The sequence below is a fragment of the Neltuma alba genome, unplaced genomic scaffold (genome assembly GCF_004799145.2).
Source record: "Neltuma alba isolate B1F8T4 unplaced genomic scaffold, ASM479914v2 tig00002638_pilon, whole genome shotgun sequence".
In the NCBI taxonomy this organism is placed as follows: domain Eukaryota; kingdom Viridiplantae; phylum Streptophyta; class Magnoliopsida; order Fabales; family Fabaceae; genus Neltuma; species Neltuma alba.
This window is the reverse complement of record NW_021632948.1, coordinates 1-19038: the sequence shown is the minus strand read 5'-3', so window position 1 is coordinate 19038 and position 19038 is coordinate 1. Positions and strand designations below refer to the sequence as shown.

Below are 19038 nucleotides of genomic sequence, written 5' to 3'. Positions count from 1 at the left end.
TTTTTTATAAACTTTAATTTATTAAATAAATTACTTTTGGACCTCATTCCCACAAAGCTGTATGAGCTTGTGCCTAAAGGATAATATGCAAGAATTGTCTTATTGCCCTCAAAATAGAGGTTTGAGAAATTCAATGGTTTTAGAGGCCACGCGGTGGTGTGGGGGGCTTCTCCCCTTTTTTCACTGTCCTCTTTTCTCTAGTTTTTTCCTTTATTATTAGATCAACTTTAAACAGTTGAGAGATCAACACAATTAGTGTGAAGTCTTGGTCAATGTCCTTTTCATTTCGGTTCTTCTCTCGTTTTATTATTCTATGAACAATACTAACCTTATGACCAATATCGTCTCTATTTTTGTGGCCTTGTGCACTTTTTTAGATTGACATACTGATTCCTCATTGATTAGTTCCACCATAGGACTCACAGTTGGCATATTTGAATTTCAAACTTCGAAATTCCTTCCATCCTCATTGATTGATCATCCCTTCCCCCTCTTGCATGGGAGCGGCTTTCCTCCTATGCTTTTATGATTCACTTACTGTGCGTTGCCTACAAATGACGTCATTGGGTGAGAAAGTAGAATCCAAGTCACATAAATTAGACGACAGCGTTTAATATGAAATCATGCTTCCCTTCTTTCATTCAGCAGTAAGTCCCGTTTTTATTTCCCGTGTTCTGTTCTTCTTCCTCCAACAACACCAGAAAGTTGAAGGTACTAGAGTGAAAAAGTTTCTTAGAAGACTCAAAGAATTTCAACAAGAGGGATGTATGGGGATGAATATTAAAGATTGGTAAGGACATAAGTTTCTTCTTCTTTTGCATCTTTTTAAATTTTTCTGTAAAATGAGTTAATTCTGAGTCAATTCAAAAAGGAACTAGTTTTGAGAATGGAGGAGAAGCAAAAATAGCAATGGAAAAGCACTGTTTTCATCTCTTTCTTATATGTTCTTTTCATGTGTGGGTGAGTATTTGAATTAAAAAGACAAAAAAAAAGAAGAAAAAAACCACCTAGATTAGCGACATACTGTGCAAATATGTGTATATATTTTAATGAAAAGAAAGATTCAAGAGAGTTTTGGGTATGTATGTATGCTCTGTTTATTTAATATATTTGTTTATATGTGTGTGTGTATGCTCCACTTCAGTTAATGTATTTATTTGTATGTGTATACAGTCTGTAATTATTTTATTCACTTATTATTAATTAACATTATATACTTTTCAATTTCGTAGGAGGCTTAAACCATGGCAATAACTTTGACTCCTACGCTCAATCTTGTATTTGATGATATAGAAGCATCCTAAGAATTTTGGATGGCATATGGTGAAAAAATTGGTTTTGATGTTTGAAAGCAAAGATTTAACAAGAGCAAAAAAAAAAAAAAAGGTCAACATATTCATGTTATCTATATGTTTGTAAGGAAGGGGTGAAACAACCAAACAAACGAGAAGTGTAAATGAGAAAGCCTAAAGATGAGGCAAGAACGAGCTGTAAAGCTAAAATGAAAGTTAAGCTCGTAAATTAAAAATATAAACTAAGTGAAGTTTTTTTAGGTCATAATCATCCTCTTCAACCTCTTGAAGCTGTTTACCTACTTGCATTATATCAAGGATTAACACCAGCTTAACATTACAAATTAGAAAATGCTGAAAAAGCAAGGATTAATAAAAAATCAACATTCAATTTGAAAAGCTAATATGTAGGAAGTCGAGGCAGAATGCCATGTAATACAGAGAAGCTAGATGTAAATTTCATTATTTTGAACAACAATTAGCAAAAAATCTATTTTTTTTTTCCATGCTCACCAAATGGACTTAAAGGAGAAAGTGATAAATGTGTTATGGGCTTATGCACGCATGTTGGTCAACTATGCTTGCTTTGGAGAAGTTGTTTTACTTGATAAAACTTATGGCACAAATAATAATCATAGATCTCTTGTAATTTTCTTCAGATTCAATCATTACAAAAGAGGGGTGATTTTTGGAGTGACATTGTTATATGATGAGACCATTGAGACTTTCAAATGGCTCTTTGAGACATTTTTGTGTGCAAACAAGAATGTAAAGCCACTAGCTGTTTTTACTGACCAAGATACTACTATGGCACAAGTACTACAAGAAATTATGCTAGAAGTAAAACATGCCTTATGTACATGACATATTTTAAAGAATGCAATGAAGCACCTTCCAAATTTAGTCGTTAAGGACTTCAACAACTGTATGTATCATTGTTTGGCAAGCATTACTATCAAAACAAGATATGGTAGAAATTCTTGTGTTTTTTTCTTTATTACTGATGCATGCTCTTAACCTAGAAAATGCATAAAAATTATGGAATTAATTCAAATATCAAGTTCATGAAACCTTAAGCAATTGCAATCCGCATCAATAATAATAAAATCTTGATCACAAAATTTACCTGTTGGACTTGTGCTCGTGAAGTGTTAAACTGATATTCCATACAATAAACATTCCCATTAATTGTTGGACACAAACTTTGGATTTTGGAGGAAAGGAAATCACCAGGTTGAGAAATATAAGATTCAAAATATCAAGAGAAGTTTGGAATTTTTTTTTCAGCTATAATAATTGATGTATCTATTATGATAATGAGAACAATAAACAATTGTTTTGTATCTAAAAAATTGTCAACAAATTGGCCAACAACATGTGCATTTAAACAATGTAAAATCAGGGTCATGGCATGCTTAATATTGTAATGTCGACAATATACTATTGGAATGAGCATTCTCCTCTCTGTAAGAATAAGGGTATGCAAAAAAGTTCAACACATCTTAAACATTGAATTGATACATTCCAGTAAAGCTAATTAATTGAGGTGCTGCTACATTTAGTCCATCAAAACTATAATATGTTCCATTTATATTGTCCTAAATAGTAGTCCATTATGCCCTCCCACAATTAGATGCAAGTAGGCAACAGAACAGGTCATATGGATGAAAAAAAGCAAGAGAAATATCGGTTTTTAATCATTTACAAACAACAATCACTAAATCCCTCACATGTCCACCTTTGCTCCCTCTGATATAGTTTCTTTTCATGTGAGCACTATACAAATTATAGTCAATCTCACATTCCAGCTTATTCACCTACGAAAAAAAATCCCTACAAGATTATTATCTAACAGGAGCACTCCCCTTTGGTTATTGAATTGTTCCCATTGAATTTATCATTCTTATGTACAACTTGAACCTCTTGTCATCATCACAATAATATAACTTGAAAAATAACGAAGACACAAAAAACCTATCTTATATAAGAGATGAGTTGCTCATTTAAAATCAATTAATATAACATCAGAGATCAAGGGGCTTAGTCTAAAAATCGCATGATTTTACATACAGATTTTCCAAAAATACAAGGCTTACTATTTCACCTTCATGCACTACCAAGTAACTTTGCATACATTCTCCATAATCATCAAAAAGAATTTTGAACCTTCCCCTGTAAAACATAACAAAATATATTGACATAAATATATATATTTAATATATGAAACAAAGCAATGAAATCTAATTGAAGTTCTTGAATGGACAAGAGAGCAAGCTGCCATATTTGGAGTTTCTCCGCTTTTGCCGATTAGTGAGATCTAGTCGAAGGATCGATGACTGAAAAGGGGCCGTGCTATTAAAAGACTCTGGGGATTTTGAAATTCAATCAAAGAACATGATTCAAGCTCTTGAATTGGTGAGATGGAGATGTCACATTTAAGTCGTTTGCTTTACTCTCATCCATAGACCAAGTTGGGTCGAAGGGGCTGTGTTGTTGAAGAAAGAACATGAGTTTTACATGAAACCCAGACCCAATCATCCAATTAATTTGACTCAGATTCCACTTTCTAGCCAAACGACATTGTTCCAGGTAGCGGATGGCAAGTGGATCATAAAGGCAACCCTCTTTCATGTATGCATTTCTTCTTTTCATCCCAAGGCATCTCTTCCCTATCTCTTTTTCTCTTCATGTCTGTATCATTTCTAATTGTCAAGAGAAAGTTGGAACTTGCTTCTGCATTACAAGATTAAGAGCGCTCTTTATTTTACAAAGTATGGATATGCCTCATTTTTGCGAGTCGTTAACTTCTTTACAAATTTCAGGATTATGGTGTGTGCAGAAAACACCTTTGCGATAGAATCCAAGGCTTGCCCTTCTTATATAGACAATGTAAACTTGCCTAATGAAGCCCTCATTTGACTTATAAGATACGTTTGATTATATGCGATTTTATATTGGTTCTTTTGAATGAAATATATTACTACTGGTCCTAAATATAAAAGCTAGTTGACAGCTTTAAATATAATATTCTAATCCACTTTATTTTCTAAATTTATAATGTATCTTAAAAAAATTCTATTGAGTGTAAAGTATTTCCATCCAAATATAGTTTCAATGTGTATGATTGAATTAAAGGTAATTTAAAAAGGTCAATATATATTTGTTACAAATAATTAACTTAACTAATCTTTTTAATATTTCTAAATTAGTTATCTAACTTTTATATTGAGGACCGCAGATAGTATAAATTATGTTAGATACAAAGCACTTGCCCAAGGGTTTCTTGCTGGCAATATACTCTACCAGTTCTAGGCTATATATGGCACTCACAAGCTAATTCAACTTCAATTGGAAAAGATTTGATTAGGACGAAACTTAAGACCCAAAATCACAAAGAACCTCTTTATTTGTTATTGCTTTTAGTCCTTACTACAAGGATTTTTTTTTTTTGATAACCAGCAAACAGAAAGCTTCTACGCTACATCAGACATAGGGTGTGTTTGGATGAAACCAAACCGTGGTTTGGAAAAGTGATTCTGGAGAATAGATTCTGGAAAAAATAGATTCTATGAAGAATAGATTTTATAAAAAAGTGATTCTGAGAAGTGAGAGTGTTTGGATAGTTGTTATCAGAAGCACTTTTTATATATACAAATTACTAAAAAAAGGACATAAGTTAATATGATAATTACAGAAAAAATAGATTTTATGATATATTTTAATTTGAAGAAATAAAATTGTTAATAATATGTTTTTTACCAACATAATTAATAATACATAAGATAATATAATTAATAAATAATTAATGTCTATATATATTTATAAAATATAAGATTAAATATATTTATAAAAAAATATGTTTATAAAAAAAATAACAAGATACATATCATATAGGCCTTCACACTCTCCCTTTTTTCTCCAAAAGCAAAAAAATTTTGTTTTTTCCAAAACCATGGTTTTGGTTTTTGGAGAGGCTGTTTGGGTAGCATTTTCCCCAAACCATGGTTTGGGGTGCTATCCAAACAGAGCCATAACCAAACTAACAGCAAAATCAAGAGGGGAGTAAAGAAAGCTTATCCCCTCAGTAACATTCATCAAGCTTTTGGCCAGAGTCTTAGCCACCATATTCGCATCATGTCCACACCAAGATACATATGCGTCCCAATCCTTCTCAAGCCACCCTTGGATCTCAACTAAAAGATCCCTTTCTGGGTGATCATCATGCCAACATGTGTGAAGAATGTCCACAAGCTCTTTGCAATCAGTTTTGATGACAACCCATCTCTACTGCACATCCCATGATCTTTTTATGCCCCAAAGCACATCCTAAGCTTTTGCATGGAAGCTATCTCCTTTACCAATATGAAACATAAAACCATCAAGCCAATGTCCTTTACAAGCATCTTTCTACAAGTTTCATAGTTGATGCAATGTAATTTGTCCAAAGTGTTAATTTTTTTCCCTATCCAACACTCCTAACTAATTATCTGTCTTACTAATTAGCTTAACTCCTGTAACTAATAACTTTTATTGATGACAATTTTAAAATCTTATAAGAAATAACTATATTATCTGACTTTCATAATTTACCTAGAATAGTTAATTTGAGCCTATCAGAAAAACTATAGGGAGCTACTACTTTAGTTCTTAATATAAGAGTTAGTTTGATTTTCAAATTGGTTATAAATATAAAACTCCAATTCCCTTTATCTCTTACCTTTATCTATTTTTTCTAAAATAGTCATTGTAATAGTTGCATATGTTAAAAATTTCATCATCAAAGCAACGATGGCGTCGTGTGATTCATGTAGCCGACCCCACTTAGTGGGATAAGGCTTGTTGTTTGTTTGTTTGTTAAAAATTTCATCATCAACAGTTAATTTTAGCTAATAGACAAAATTAACAAGAGTATTATACGGAATACAATACCTAGTTCTTACAAATAACTAATTTAATAAGTTTTCTTAATCTACTCAAATTAGTCAACTAACTCCTGCATTAAAAACTTTGATTAAATTCAAAAATACAATATAAAACCTTGATAAAAGTTGGTCACTTTCATGTCCATTCGAAGACAACAAGGAAGGCAAAACAAGATGAAAGGTAAACTGACGCAAAATTCGAAACTATATAGACTGAACGAAATGGCCTCCTGATGGTGAAGCTTTCTATTTTATCTACCACTCCCTTAAACATTGTACCATTATTGTCAAACTTATGAGTTGACACTTTAAATTTAATATTTTTCTACTTTTAACATACAAAACATATCGTTTCGCTCTTAAATTTGTACTAACTGTAAACTCAGTCAAACTTACAATTAACTGAGTTTATCATTTTAACATTTTTAGTTTACAAAATCATGTCAACTTAATTTTAAACTTGTGCTAAATTTTTGGACTAAAAAAACCATGCTAAATTTTTGAATTTATTTATATTTAGTGAATTTATATATAAATTTCATAGAAATTTCTTTGTTGAAGATGATAAATTATGAATGTTAAATTTGATTTTTAATTATTTGAATTTAAAATATAAGTAAATAAAATTGTTGTCATTATTTATATTTTAATTATTTCATTATATACTTTTAATACTGATTTATTAATAAAGGTAAACTCACACGAGTTTAAAATCCTAATTTATATTCCTATCACAAGTTTAATTATTAATGATTTTTTTTACCAAACATGTTAAAATTCACAACGCCAATGTCAATTTTAATCCCCTCAATACATGGTACCAAACGAGGCCTAGGATAACTTCTTAGTCCATAATATAAAATTCTATGCAATACTATCTTTTACAGTTTGCGAGCCTTTACGCCGAGTCTTCTAACAGTGCTTACATAAATTGATACAATAATAATGATGTTTGAATTCCTCTCATTAAGAAAACTAAAATTGGAACCTTGGGCAATTTTTTTCACAAATTTAATAATGTAATAAACTTTCCTTAGGATGTGTTTGGTATGAGGGATTTGGATGGGAGGAAAGGGAAAGGAAAGGATTTTAATCATTTCTCCTTGTTTGGCAATACACAAATTTTAAGAGGGGAGGGAAAATTTTTATAAAATTTTTTGAAATTTTCTCTCCCCTTCCCTTCAAAATTAGGAAGATTTGGAGAAAAAGGGTAATATTTTTCCATGTTGTGACCATTATACTTATATTTTATCATGTGATGACTATTATATCTATATCTTAAATAAAGTAAGGACAAAATTGTCTATGTTAAATATTTTTCCCTTCCCTCCCTTCTTTTTTATAAATCCAAATAAAATAATATTAAAATTCTTCCACTCCCCTCCCTTTCTTCTTATTGAGCCAAACAGACTCTCATCTTAACATATATGATGCAATGGAAATACCTAAGGACTAATATTGCTATCATCACACTTTTATTAATTTCAGCACTTTTCACTTTAGGATAGGCAGCCAAAATTTTAATTGATGTCCTAAATATAAAATGTAGTATAATTTACGTTATAAAACTAGATGTTATGCTATCTAGGACTAGAGTTAGTAGCTATTAATCTAAATATCAATATTAACATAATTCATGTAAATCAAAATTGTTTCTCAGTTAATCGTTGAATGCCGAAAATGTGTAATTACGAGTATTATATTTGTCGCAAGTAGGGTGGATCGACAATTTAAATTAAAATTTAATGAGAAGGAAAAAGGGTTGCCCATTGCAGAAGTTGACGATCCGTGCCGGGAAGGCCTCATCATCTGGCTCCGTTTTGTTTTAAAGGGCACAAACGACCCCGGGGCATTCAATTGGCGAAAGTAACAGGCGGAGATTTTCATTCCCGAGAAATATACCCAAGCAATCCCTTCAGCGATTATGTTGCAGAGAGCCAGACGACGTTGCGAGGGCACTGCCATGGGCGCTATCGTCCTTGATCTTAGACCTGGCCTTGGAATCGGTCCCTTCTCACTCGGTAATTCGCCGCCATTTTCATTGACCGATTACCACCTATTCTGGAATCATTCGTATATCCGATTAAATTGGCTTCAAATTTTTGTCGTTCTTTGTTTGTTGTCTGAGAATCTCTATGTGGAAAGTGAAGGAATCGATTTTAAAATTTTCTAATCATTTGATCCGTTCGATTGAAGCGGACTCAGGAACATGACAATCTAGTAGTCATTCGATATTTTCCCTTTATGGCTTGCCGAAGATGGGTAAAATCTGAAGTATTTTCTGGGTTTTGGTTTTTGCTAATCGCGTATGCCCCTGTAGATATAGGTCGACTATTTGAAATTCTCTCAATCGATGGGACTGGAAGTCATGTCGTTCACTCTCGTGGGTTCTTTCTTGTTGTTGCATCTTATCCATGGCTCAGCTAACATGAACATTCATGCATTTGAGATGTCAATCCTAATAGCACCCATAGATTGCCTGTGCGTTGATTATTAATTATGCTTAGCTTTTCAAATGCTGTTCAGGGATGCCCATATGTGAAGCATTTGCTCAGATAGAGCAGCAGCCTAACATATATGATGTTGTCCATGTGAAGTATTTTGATGAGGTTTGTGACAAACGATTTGACTTGTGATTTTCGTCGTCAATGTTACTGTATACTCAGACAACAATTTTCCTTAGTTTCTTTGAAATTTCCTGGATTCTATATTGGACTATCTGCGTAGGCAGATTTCAATTCAATCATGTGTCTCTGTGAGACATTTGCCAGACTTAATTGTTGGTTCAATCTCATGTATATGCAGGAACCCTTAAAGTTGGATATTGTTATAAGCTTTCCAGATCATGGTTTTCATCTTCGGTTTGATCCATGGTCCCAGGTACTTGTTCCTATTTTCTGTTGGAAGCAACTAAGCCCACTTAGAAATGTAAGAAAGAGGTTGTGTTTGGCAAGCTGAAATTTTTTATCTTGTCATTTATAGGAACGATAACTAGCTTATTGTGGGGGGTGAAACGTAATCGTCTTTGCCTTTTTGATGTTGCACCTGATTTGATGGGAACAGTAACCATAGCTAATATCTTGGTTTTTAACGTTGGGATATCATGACCAAAGCACTGAAGCACAGCCAAATCAGTTGTATGTGTATTGAGTAATGCAAGTTTGGAAATACGTACTTTGGGTTCTGAGTTCTTAAAGATTCTCTTAAATAATAACTCCTTGCTTATTTAGCTTTTGGTGTTTGTCTAGAACAGGTTACATTACCATTGAGTGAATCCTATATGTATGTTTGAATTGGATAGGAGATAATGAAGAAAATCATTTAGGGATCCTATATATGAAGATAATCATATATTTTGTCTCATCGACTTTTCTCTTTCTGTCAATAAGATATTTTGATTGCCAAAGACCGTTGAGTCTAGTGGCACCAACCCCCCCGCCCCCAAGCGGGGATGGAGGTCACTGGATCAAACACGTGCTGTGTGTATGAGTGTGTTTGTGTGCATTATATGTTGTGTGCTCTTCATTTGACCCTTAACAAAAAAAAACAAGAAGAAGAAGAAGATATTTTGACTGGATACTTGTAGCATCATTTTACGAATGTTGTTAGGAAGGATTTTTAACTATTTCTTTATCTTCATATAGAGTTGATTGTTCAGTTTCTGTATCTTGTGGTTCTTATCTGTTCTTATCGTACCAATGAATTCAAGTTCTTGCGGATTGCTTCTGTCTGTTATTGCTAGTACTGTAGTACATGATAAGAAGATTTTGTCATGTTCATTGACTTACTATATGATTAATATCTTAGAGACTGCGCCTAATTGAGATATACGATGTGAAGAGGCTTCAAATGCGCTATTCCACTTCTCTCATTGGGTGAGTGAGTGTATGGATTAGGGACTTAAAGTTTTACTCTTTTTTACTTATAGGTATATTGTTGACCATTATGTTTATTTTGTAGAGGACCATCAACTTTAGCTACTTTTGTTGCTGTCTATGCACTCTTTGGGCCAACTTATCCTGGAATTTTCGACAAGGATCGAGGCATTTACACTCTGTTTTACCCGGTACATATTTGGGATTTATAGTTCATATTCATAAATATTTTATACTAATTTTGTCTTATTCTGGTTTTTAGGGTCTTTCCTTTGCATTTCCTATTCCAAGTCAGTATACGGACTGCTGCCATGATGAAGGAGGTATTTATTTTATTTTCATGAGATTGAAATGTCCCACTGAGTTTTCATGTTCTAATTTGTTGACCTTTTGTTTTCATTTTATTTTGAAAGTGGAACTGCCATTGGAGTTTCCGGATGGCACTACACCAGTTACATGTCGTGTTTCTATATATGATAGTTCCTCTGGCAAAAAGGTTGGTGTAGGATCCTTAATGGATAAGGCTTCTGCTCCACCATTACCTGCTGGCAGCATTTACATGGAAGAGGTTCATGTTAAGGTTTGGCTTCTTTTAGCCCTTTGTCTGTCTACACTTCAAATACTGAGAATCTTGGGGATGATGTTATGTTAAGTTTCCCCTAATTCTGGGGTTTAATTGGTTCTCTCTCTCTGTAATATAGCTAGGGGAAGAATTGCACTTTACAGTTGGTGGTCAGCGAATTCCTTTTGGTGCATCTCCGCAGGCAAGTCTCATGTTGCTATAATTAAGTCTGTTTTTGTTTTCTCATTATCAAACTATATTGTTGTCCTATCGGTTTTTTTTCCCCCCTTGTCTGTCAATCTTCCAGTCGATCCTGTATTCTTTTGTGTGATGTGAGGTTAATGCTATGCTTTAGTCCCTTAGTTATTCTCTCCATCTAATTACAGCTTTCTGCAATATTCAGGATGTTTGGACTGAACTAGGTCGCCCCTGTGGAATTCATCAAAAGCAGGTACCACTATCAAGTACTAATCTTTTAAATGGAGCTTAATGCTTTGCAGACTTTATACAGAAATCAACAGATCTGATTTGCAGTAATATCTGAAATTTTAAAGGTCATTATTTGACCTTTTTTCTTTGTTAGAACCCTCAAACTTAGTGTCAGAACACCTATTCTGCTATATATTTGGTGAAATAACACAGAGAGCACTGCAACATTGATATAAAGACAGTAAATTCTCCTTGGACTGTTGCTTACAGTACAGTCGCTCAATATAACCACCAATTTTCACTTAGATCCAGTCAAACCAAGACACCCTTATTACTCAAACAGATGCACCTTTGATATAAGGTAATGACCTCAGCCCTCATACCAAGGCGTTACTATTGATTACAACCAGCTTCATGCACATCACAGCAATACAAAACGCAAGTCACCAATACTCAGCAACTACCAGAAGAAAACAAATTGTAAACGAAGAATGACAAATGCCAACTATGCTAATCCAACTGAAAAAGAGAAAGAGACACCAACTTTCAATAGTATGGCTTTCTCCCACCAAAACCAGATCCAGGGTTCTTCTAGGCCGCTCCTTTCTCAGCTTGTCCTTTCAACTGCTTTTTAACCACTCTCCCTCCCTCTTAATCATTATTCCCTTCTTTTGCTCCTTCATTTTTCCATTTATTTGCATCCACTTGCAGGTCCTTTATTCCACCATCAATTCTGCCTTCCTTTGCTCTTCCCGTCCTTCTGACCTCTGCTGTGTTATGGTTGCATGCATTGACAGAGTCCCATCTTTACTCTCCCAAATAAGATTCACATTGTCCTCAAGGAGAGAATTAGACATTGGGCATGGATTGAACCTCACACTTTGATTAGCCTCTTTCCTCTTAACCTGTTCTGCGAAGCATCCTTATTTAACTATTCTAGGCACTCCAAGTAGCTGGCAAAGTTGGTGTCCAGAAGAAATAATTCCCTTGGTCATAATTATGTTTGCATCAGTTCATTTTTACTGTAAGGTGTGAACATGGCACTCACGAGACTCTTCAAAAATTGGATTAGGGACTAACTCTCTGCGCTCTCTCTTTCGTAAGACCCAATTTCCTGAGCCTTGGCTCCAAAGGGGAAGGAATTGTTTACTCCATCTTGGTGTATTTCAGCATTAGTCCGTTAAAAGGTTGTGATCTGTGAGCCGCCATTAATATCAAAGTTCATGTTGCTAGTTTCACTGGTCTCCATTCCAGCTGTAGTTGTATCGTTGTGACAAGTTCCTGCTAGTATTTAATGGACTGTCTCATCTGATCTTCTTATGATACATGTAACATGGACAACTTTAACACTCTTTGAATGAAGAGGAAACTAAGGGGAGGATACACTCTTTGAATGAAGAGGAAACTAAGGGGAGGATAAGGGGAAGGAGGGGGGTAGAGGGAGGAGAAGTGGACTAATAATATTATCTCTCCTTGTGTTTGGATTGGAGGGGAGAAAAAATGGAGGAGAGAAAATGCATCACATTTACAATGACAATAATACCCTTGTTTAATTTTTAACCCATTTTTAAGTAACATATGGAGTCCTCTAAAAAGGAGTAGAGGAAGGCCGATGACAACGCTTAATGAAGTCATTGAAAGAGATATTTCAATTAACAATAGCGGGCCCCCAGCGGGAGGCCCGCATGACGGGCTATTAGCTCAGTGATAGAGTGCGCCCCTGATAATTGCGTCGTTGTGCCTGGACTGTGAGGGCTCTCAGCCACATGGATAGTTCTGGTTGCTGGTTGGGCCGGTTCGATGGCTCTATATGAATTAGCCGTTTTTGATCCCTCTGACCCTGTTCTTGACCCAATGTGGAGACAAGGTATGTTTGTTATACGTGCAATCCGTGTAGCTAATTCCACCTAGTGGGATAAGGCTTTATTGTTATTGTTGTTTTAAGTAACGTCATGAAAAAAAAATTCAGATAAAAAATTAATTACCACCAAAATAAAGACTACAAGTCAAAACTAAAATGAAATTATTATTTACATTTTATTTTAAAATTAAGATATTGAGCAAAATATATTTTCTCGCAAACTTAGATAATAGAAGAAATTTAAAATAAAAATAAACATATCATACTTTATTTATTATTATTATTTATATGAAAATTTTATTAATAAACGAAAAAATATATATGTTATTACTTTATGTTTATAATAGAGTTACGCTAAGGAAGCCTTGTAAATGTTTTTAAAGAATGAAATTACAGAAGACAATGCAGGCAATATTCTGACCAGCGATGAGTTTTAGCAACATTGCAACAATTTTTGGGTCTCAGTTTCAACAACAAAAAGGATCAGGTGGAGTGATCATCGTGCTTGTGAGGGTAGGAAAAGGGATAAGTATGGAAAATTAGTTTTCTGTCCAAAATCTCCAATATTGGGCAGAAATTTTGGGGGTAAAATTATATTGGCCCTGCACCATTTTCCTCTCTCTACTTTATCCTTCCCTTATTTTCTTCTCTAATCCCAAACAAGAGAAAATCCATTTTCCCCCTCCATTTTCTCCTCTACTTTTCCCTTCCCCCTAATTTTCTCTCCATCCAAACACTCTGGAAAGACCGTAGGTATGAGAATGGGTCTAAAGCCAAAACAGTAATTTTAGACAGTGATAATAATCTAAAGAAAAACTGAATCTAATTGTTTCTTCTTGTTATCTTGATATTAAATACCTGAAAGATTAATCTTGCAGGTGGATCAAATGGTTATTCATTCTGCTTCTGATCTTCGGCCTCGAACAACTCTCTGTGGGGATTACTTCTATAATTATTTTAGTCGTGGGCTTGACATTTTATTTGATGGACAGGTTTCACCTCATCCCATTCTCACTTATGTACAGTGATGATAATTTACCATGTTGTGATGGCTTTTCTTGTTTCTGTTGTTACAGAGTCACAAAATAAAAAAGTTTGTGTTGCATACCAACTACCCTGGTCACGCTGATTTTAATTCATACATGAAGTGCAATTTTGTTATCTATGCCTCATCAGATTGTAAGCTATCTTCTATTTGCAGTATTTAACATTGATTTTTTATACTGCTAAAACGAGCCATGACTTGTTGCAATGGAAGGCATGAGATCATTTTAATTTTCTTTCCAGCAGTTGGGGGATATTTTCATGATGCCAATGGCAGCAAACAAAAAGTCATTACACATTCGACAAAGTGGGAACAAGTTAAGGTGGTTTTCTTATGGCTTTCAGCTGTTGTATAATTTGATGAAGACAATGTGGCATGCTTTGATACCAGTTTTTCTTTCGTAATCAATCGAATTCATCTATGATAGCATATGTTTTAATCTTTTAGGAAATTCTTGGTGATTGCGGTCGAGCTGCTATTCAAACACAAGGTTCTACAAGCAACCCGTTTGGGTCTACCCTTGTGTATGGTTATCAAAATATTGCATTGGAGGTGAATCATTCTATATTCTTGAAGTTTTTACATTTGTAATTTGTAGTTTAATTTAGTGCTTGGCTTTGAAGAGATCCCTAATCTATATTCTGGTGGTGGTAGCAGGTGATGAAAAACGGTTATATTGCGACTATTACTCTCTTCCAGTCATAATAAATGTGGTACATCCTTTTAATCATGTATCTCTTAATTGTCTGAGTGTTCTCCTTTCTTTTTGAGCCAACATATAGGACGAGTTGTTTTCTCTTGCAGATTGCTGTCATATAATAGATCAAGGTAGTTTGCTATGAGCTAGTACAAGACCCATGTCTGCATTTCTCCCGGGCTTCAGTCTAATTATTGCTCTGCTGCATTTATTGACTTATAGGGGTATCACTAGTAGGAATCAGTCCGTGGCCATCCTCAAGAGTTGCTAATTATTCTTTGTTCCTTGGCTTGTTTAAGCAGTTGTCTCGTCGGGTTGTGTGATTTAACAAGGAGCAGCCAACGTTATTTGTACAGTCCATGTGTAAAATTTTTTTTTTTGTTTAAAAAACAAGGTTTATTCATGTACATCATGGTAAGGACCAATAATTGTACAGTTAAGTTACAAATTGTACGTCTTCTGTAAACTGTCTATATAGGTATAATTTTCTTAACATGCCAAGTTTTTTTTTTTCCCCTTTTCTTTTCCAAAAGAAACTTGCTATTACCTTGCCTCCGAAGGACTTGCCCTGGTAACTTGAATAAAATTGAAACGTTCCAGAGTTTCATAACCATGAATGAGATTGTGCTTTTGTGCCTTTGTCTTGCTGCGATCATGTGGACGTTATCTGTGATTTAAGGGATCCAAAGTGCAGCCTGTGACAGATGATATACTGGAGAATGAATAACTATATCCTGGCTATTCAGGCAAACATATATCGGTTAAAATTTATCTGTGAACGAAGTGTAAAATTGGAATTTCAAATATGTGTGTTCTGCGTAGGTTAGCGTTGCTACTTTTTGTTTCTTGGGCAAAGCAGCGTGGTGGCTGGTGCTTTTATCCGTACAAACATTTGTAAGTTCCAATGCACCATGCATGTGCCATGTAATTTTTTCGTGAGCGACTCTATGGAGTTTAATATACAACACGGGCATAGTTGAGGGATATATAAAACAAAAGGTTGGTTAGGCATAAAACGCAGGACTTCGGGGAGGGCCTCTGAGCTTGCAACATTCCAACGTTGAAGGGAACGCACGCACGCATGCACGCACACACTCCCTCCCTCCAATGGTCACAGCTGATGTGACATCCCTGTTCGCTTGGCACACGAAATCCATGCTCGAACATGGCATCGGGTACGTTTAATTGCAAAGTTCACCCTCCAATGATTACAGCTGATGTGAGATCCCTGTTCGCTTGGCAGTTACTCCCGCTGGTATCGTCGTCTTCGTCAAAAGTAAAATGAACTTTGCGCAGCAGATATCATAGATGTGTCATTTGAAACCTCTTTCCTGCAAAACAAGTTTGGTTTCGTGCAGACCACAAACCATCGGCAAGGTGGAAAGGAAGCACAAAGAGATGCAAAGGCAAAGAACTTTGATAAGGTATCCAAATATGAAACCAACTTGGCAAACAACGGCTTGAAAAACAACAATCTGCAAAATATAAAGTTGTATTTAGTCGGATGATATGATTTAAAGAAGATCAGCTTAAATGAATATAATGCCACTACGTGCCATGAGAAAAGAAAATATAATGAAGTAGTTAGTTTTGATTGTTAATAAATATTTTGCCCCTAAAACAATTGGACAATTATTTTTTACCATCATTATGAACAGTTATAAAATGATAAAATATGTAACGGTTATAAAAATTAAGAAAATATAAGAAATAATTGGGAATAAGAGGAATGGTAAAGAGTTGAGGGAGAAAATACTTTCTCTTCAAGACTATAACTACTTAGTACATATCCTCCGTTCATAGGTATCAAATTACCAAGAGTTACAATGACATAAGTCTACAAAATTGGAACATTTCAAGGTTACATTTACTAGATATCACAAAGCCATCCATTTCAAATTTCAAAATAATATATCATGCTATTTGAAACATCTTCAGCTTGATTGTGAGATTTAGTAATGTTCTTCTAGGCTGCCAATTGCATATTGTAGTTATTTTGCAATACTTTATATTTATCAAGTGTTGGTTCACATTGGTGATTTGACACTATTAGATATGATATTCAAGCAAGATTGAGCTGATGCATTTCGTATATTTTCCATTCCATCTATAATTATATGGTATAATAAGTAAATCAATGTATTTCTTTTAAAATCGTCTTTTTGTTACATTTAAAGGCAAAAGAGAAATATAAGAATTCTATGCAATATTTATCTTCAAATTTCTTTCAATATTAATTTATGTGCATTGTGGGAGAACAATATGAATAGACATTGACATGCGTTGCTCGTTTTCAGTTTGAGACTGTCTAAATGCCAAAAACGACTTTGACAAGGCTATTTTTAATTGAGCATGACAATACTCAAATTTAGATGACACATACGTAAAGAATGGATATCCAAAATTCTAAAATGAATTACATCCCGTATCTGATAGCATCATATCCACCATTATATTACTTTGATCGAAATGGATGGTTTTCTGTCATGTACTCTCTCTATTCAAAATATAAGTACTCTTCCAGTCTTTAATATAAGACCTATTTAACTAATTTGATTAGATTAAGGAAGTTAGGTAAGTTAGTTAATTATAAGAAAAGTGACACATTTTTCCTAAAACACCATAATCATCTTTCTTAATACCTCATCTCCCTCTTTTACTTGATTATGATTGACGGAATATCTGTAGGGGTAATTTAGAGAAAACTGATAAATATGATAAATAATTCTTATATTTAGGATCAAAACCAACTTAATAATTGGGTTCTAGATTAAGGATCGGAGGAGTATTAAAAAACAATATTACTCAATTTAAAAGGTTGATTAAAATTAGTTAAAAATAATAAATATATAAAAACTGTAATTTCTTTTTCTAAAACACCCTCATTTATGGAGAGGCTAAGTGAGAAAGAGAATGAGTAGAAAAAAAGATATGAGATAGATATAATTAATTAGGAGTAAAAATAAAAAATGCATTAAATGAGCAGACAAATTCAAATTCATGCTTATAAAAAAATCAAGTCCTGCTTATATTTTGAATAAAAGAAAGTAACTTTTAAATGTCTCACTATGGAGATTTACGCTAGACATGAGAATATGATTAGATTGTGGGTTGCGAGCCAACCACCATGACCTGCGAGTTACAAAGTGCAGACTAAAATAGCCTACACCGTGCTGGCAAAATGCCAATCCTAACCTATTATGAGCTGACTTGCCAATTTTTTTTAAAATCAGATTTATTGTTTATATTTATCCCAAAATTCCAAAATGCAATCACAAGCTCAAGCTTATACCACACTCAAAAGGATTAATACATATACAAGACAACCACTGCAAAGATGACTAACATTCAACATTAATGGATAAAAATCATCAATTTTTTCGAAGTTTAATCTTGTGACCGAATTTGAGTTGATAATAAAAGCCGACATTTAGGTCACCGAATTTAATCTTGTTACTTAGAAAATTTCATCTTAATTCTATATTGATAGAAACAGTAAATTAATCGAAATAATAGTCCCAATAAAGTGAGATTATTGAACATGTCTAGAACATGATAAAGATTATACAGATTGGAATGAAAGAAGAAAAACAAAAGCAGTAAATGACGATGTTATGGAAGGGAAGAAAGAAAACGCAGATACTAGTGAGAGAAGCATAGGAGAAATCAAAGGCGAAGACGGAAGAAGAAGATGCTGTAGTGGGTGAGGAAGATGAGAAGGTGCCAATCGATCAAGAAATAGTGAGGGAGAACAAAAATTCCAGAGAAAATTTCAATCAATTTCTTAATGCTATATTGATAGAAACGGTAAAGTAGTAGTAATAACATTCCCAATAAGGCACAGAAATTGGACGTGCATGGTCATCAGATACATACATGGGTGGATGAAATTAAGTAATAGGAGTTCAGTGCAAGCGAAGTATTAAAAGGACACAGAATGTGAATAGGCTCCTCGCGGTCCTATTATAAATGTAAATTGCTCTATGGAGACAAGTAAGCAGTAGTCGTAATATGTAAGAAAACTGAAAGGTAAGAGCAGGTGTGAGAAATTTGAAGCTTGAGAAAAGTGGAGAGGAATGGTTAGAATTTGATATTTTAAAGGGTTAAGGTGTGCCCAACATCTCAAAGTATTTTTCTAATTGCACTTGGTGTCTTAAAATTATTTGTGGTGCAATTTTACTTCTAAAGTATTTAAAAGATACGTCTATTATTATTTCTGACAGAACCATTTTATTTGACTATCAAGTGCTGAGTCAGCTCCATTTTGACCAAAACACAATTATGGCATATGAGATCAGACCTGGCATTAAAGCTGGGAATATGGCTTGGGACTCACGGGCCAACCCACCAACCCA

General features: G+C 34.1%; 1 protein-coding gene across 8 annotated transcripts; it reads left to right on the top strand.

Moving 5' to 3' along the window:
- The first annotated feature begins 8021 nt into the window (after positions 1-8021).
- LOC114734547 (UPF0183 protein At3g51130-like) lies at positions 8022-15184 on the top strand. Of its 8 annotated transcripts, XM_028922170.1 has the most exons (16): positions 8024-8235; positions 8741-8823; positions 9020-9094; positions 10022-10089; positions 10175-10280; positions 10352-10412; positions 10503-10669; positions 10791-10853; positions 11055-11102; positions 13820-13933; positions 14018-14120; positions 14229-14308; positions 14434-14538; positions 14644-14699; positions 14791-14814; positions 14906-15176. In XM_028922170.1, the coding sequence occupies exons 1-14, from the start codon at positions 8139-8141 to the stop codon at positions 14689-14691; spliced, it is 1218 nt and encodes a 405-aa protein (XP_028778003.1). In that variant the 5' UTR covers positions 8024-8138; the 3' UTR covers positions 14692-14699; positions 14791-14814; positions 14906-15176. The 8 variants fall into 8 exon arrangements, with proteins under 8 accessions (XP_028778027.1, XP_028778020.1, XP_028778000.1 ...); XM_028922194.1 differs by lacking the exon at positions 14791-14814 and having other exon boundaries at positions 8022-8235; positions 14232-14308; positions 14641-14699; positions 14986-15184; XM_028922187.1 differs by lacking the exon at positions 14791-14814 and having other exon boundaries at positions 8022-8235; positions 14232-14308; positions 14641-14699.
- The last annotated feature ends 3854 nt before the right edge of the window (positions 15185-19038 follow it).

Excerpts from the sequence above, each read along its gene's own strand:
- LOC114734547 (XM_028922194.1), top strand. The coding sequence starts at position 8,139 with ATGTTGCAGAGAGCCAGACGACGTTGCGAGGGCACTGCCATGGGCGCT. Across the intron at positions 10,090-10,174 it reads TATTCCACTTCTCTCATTGG|AGGACCATCAACTTTAGCTA; the intron begins GTGAGTGAGTGT and ends TTTATTTTGTAG. Across the intron at positions 14,539-14,640 it reads ATCAAAATATTGCATTGGAG|CAGGTGATGAAAAACGGTTA; the intron begins GTGAATCATTCT and ends TGGTGGTGGTAG.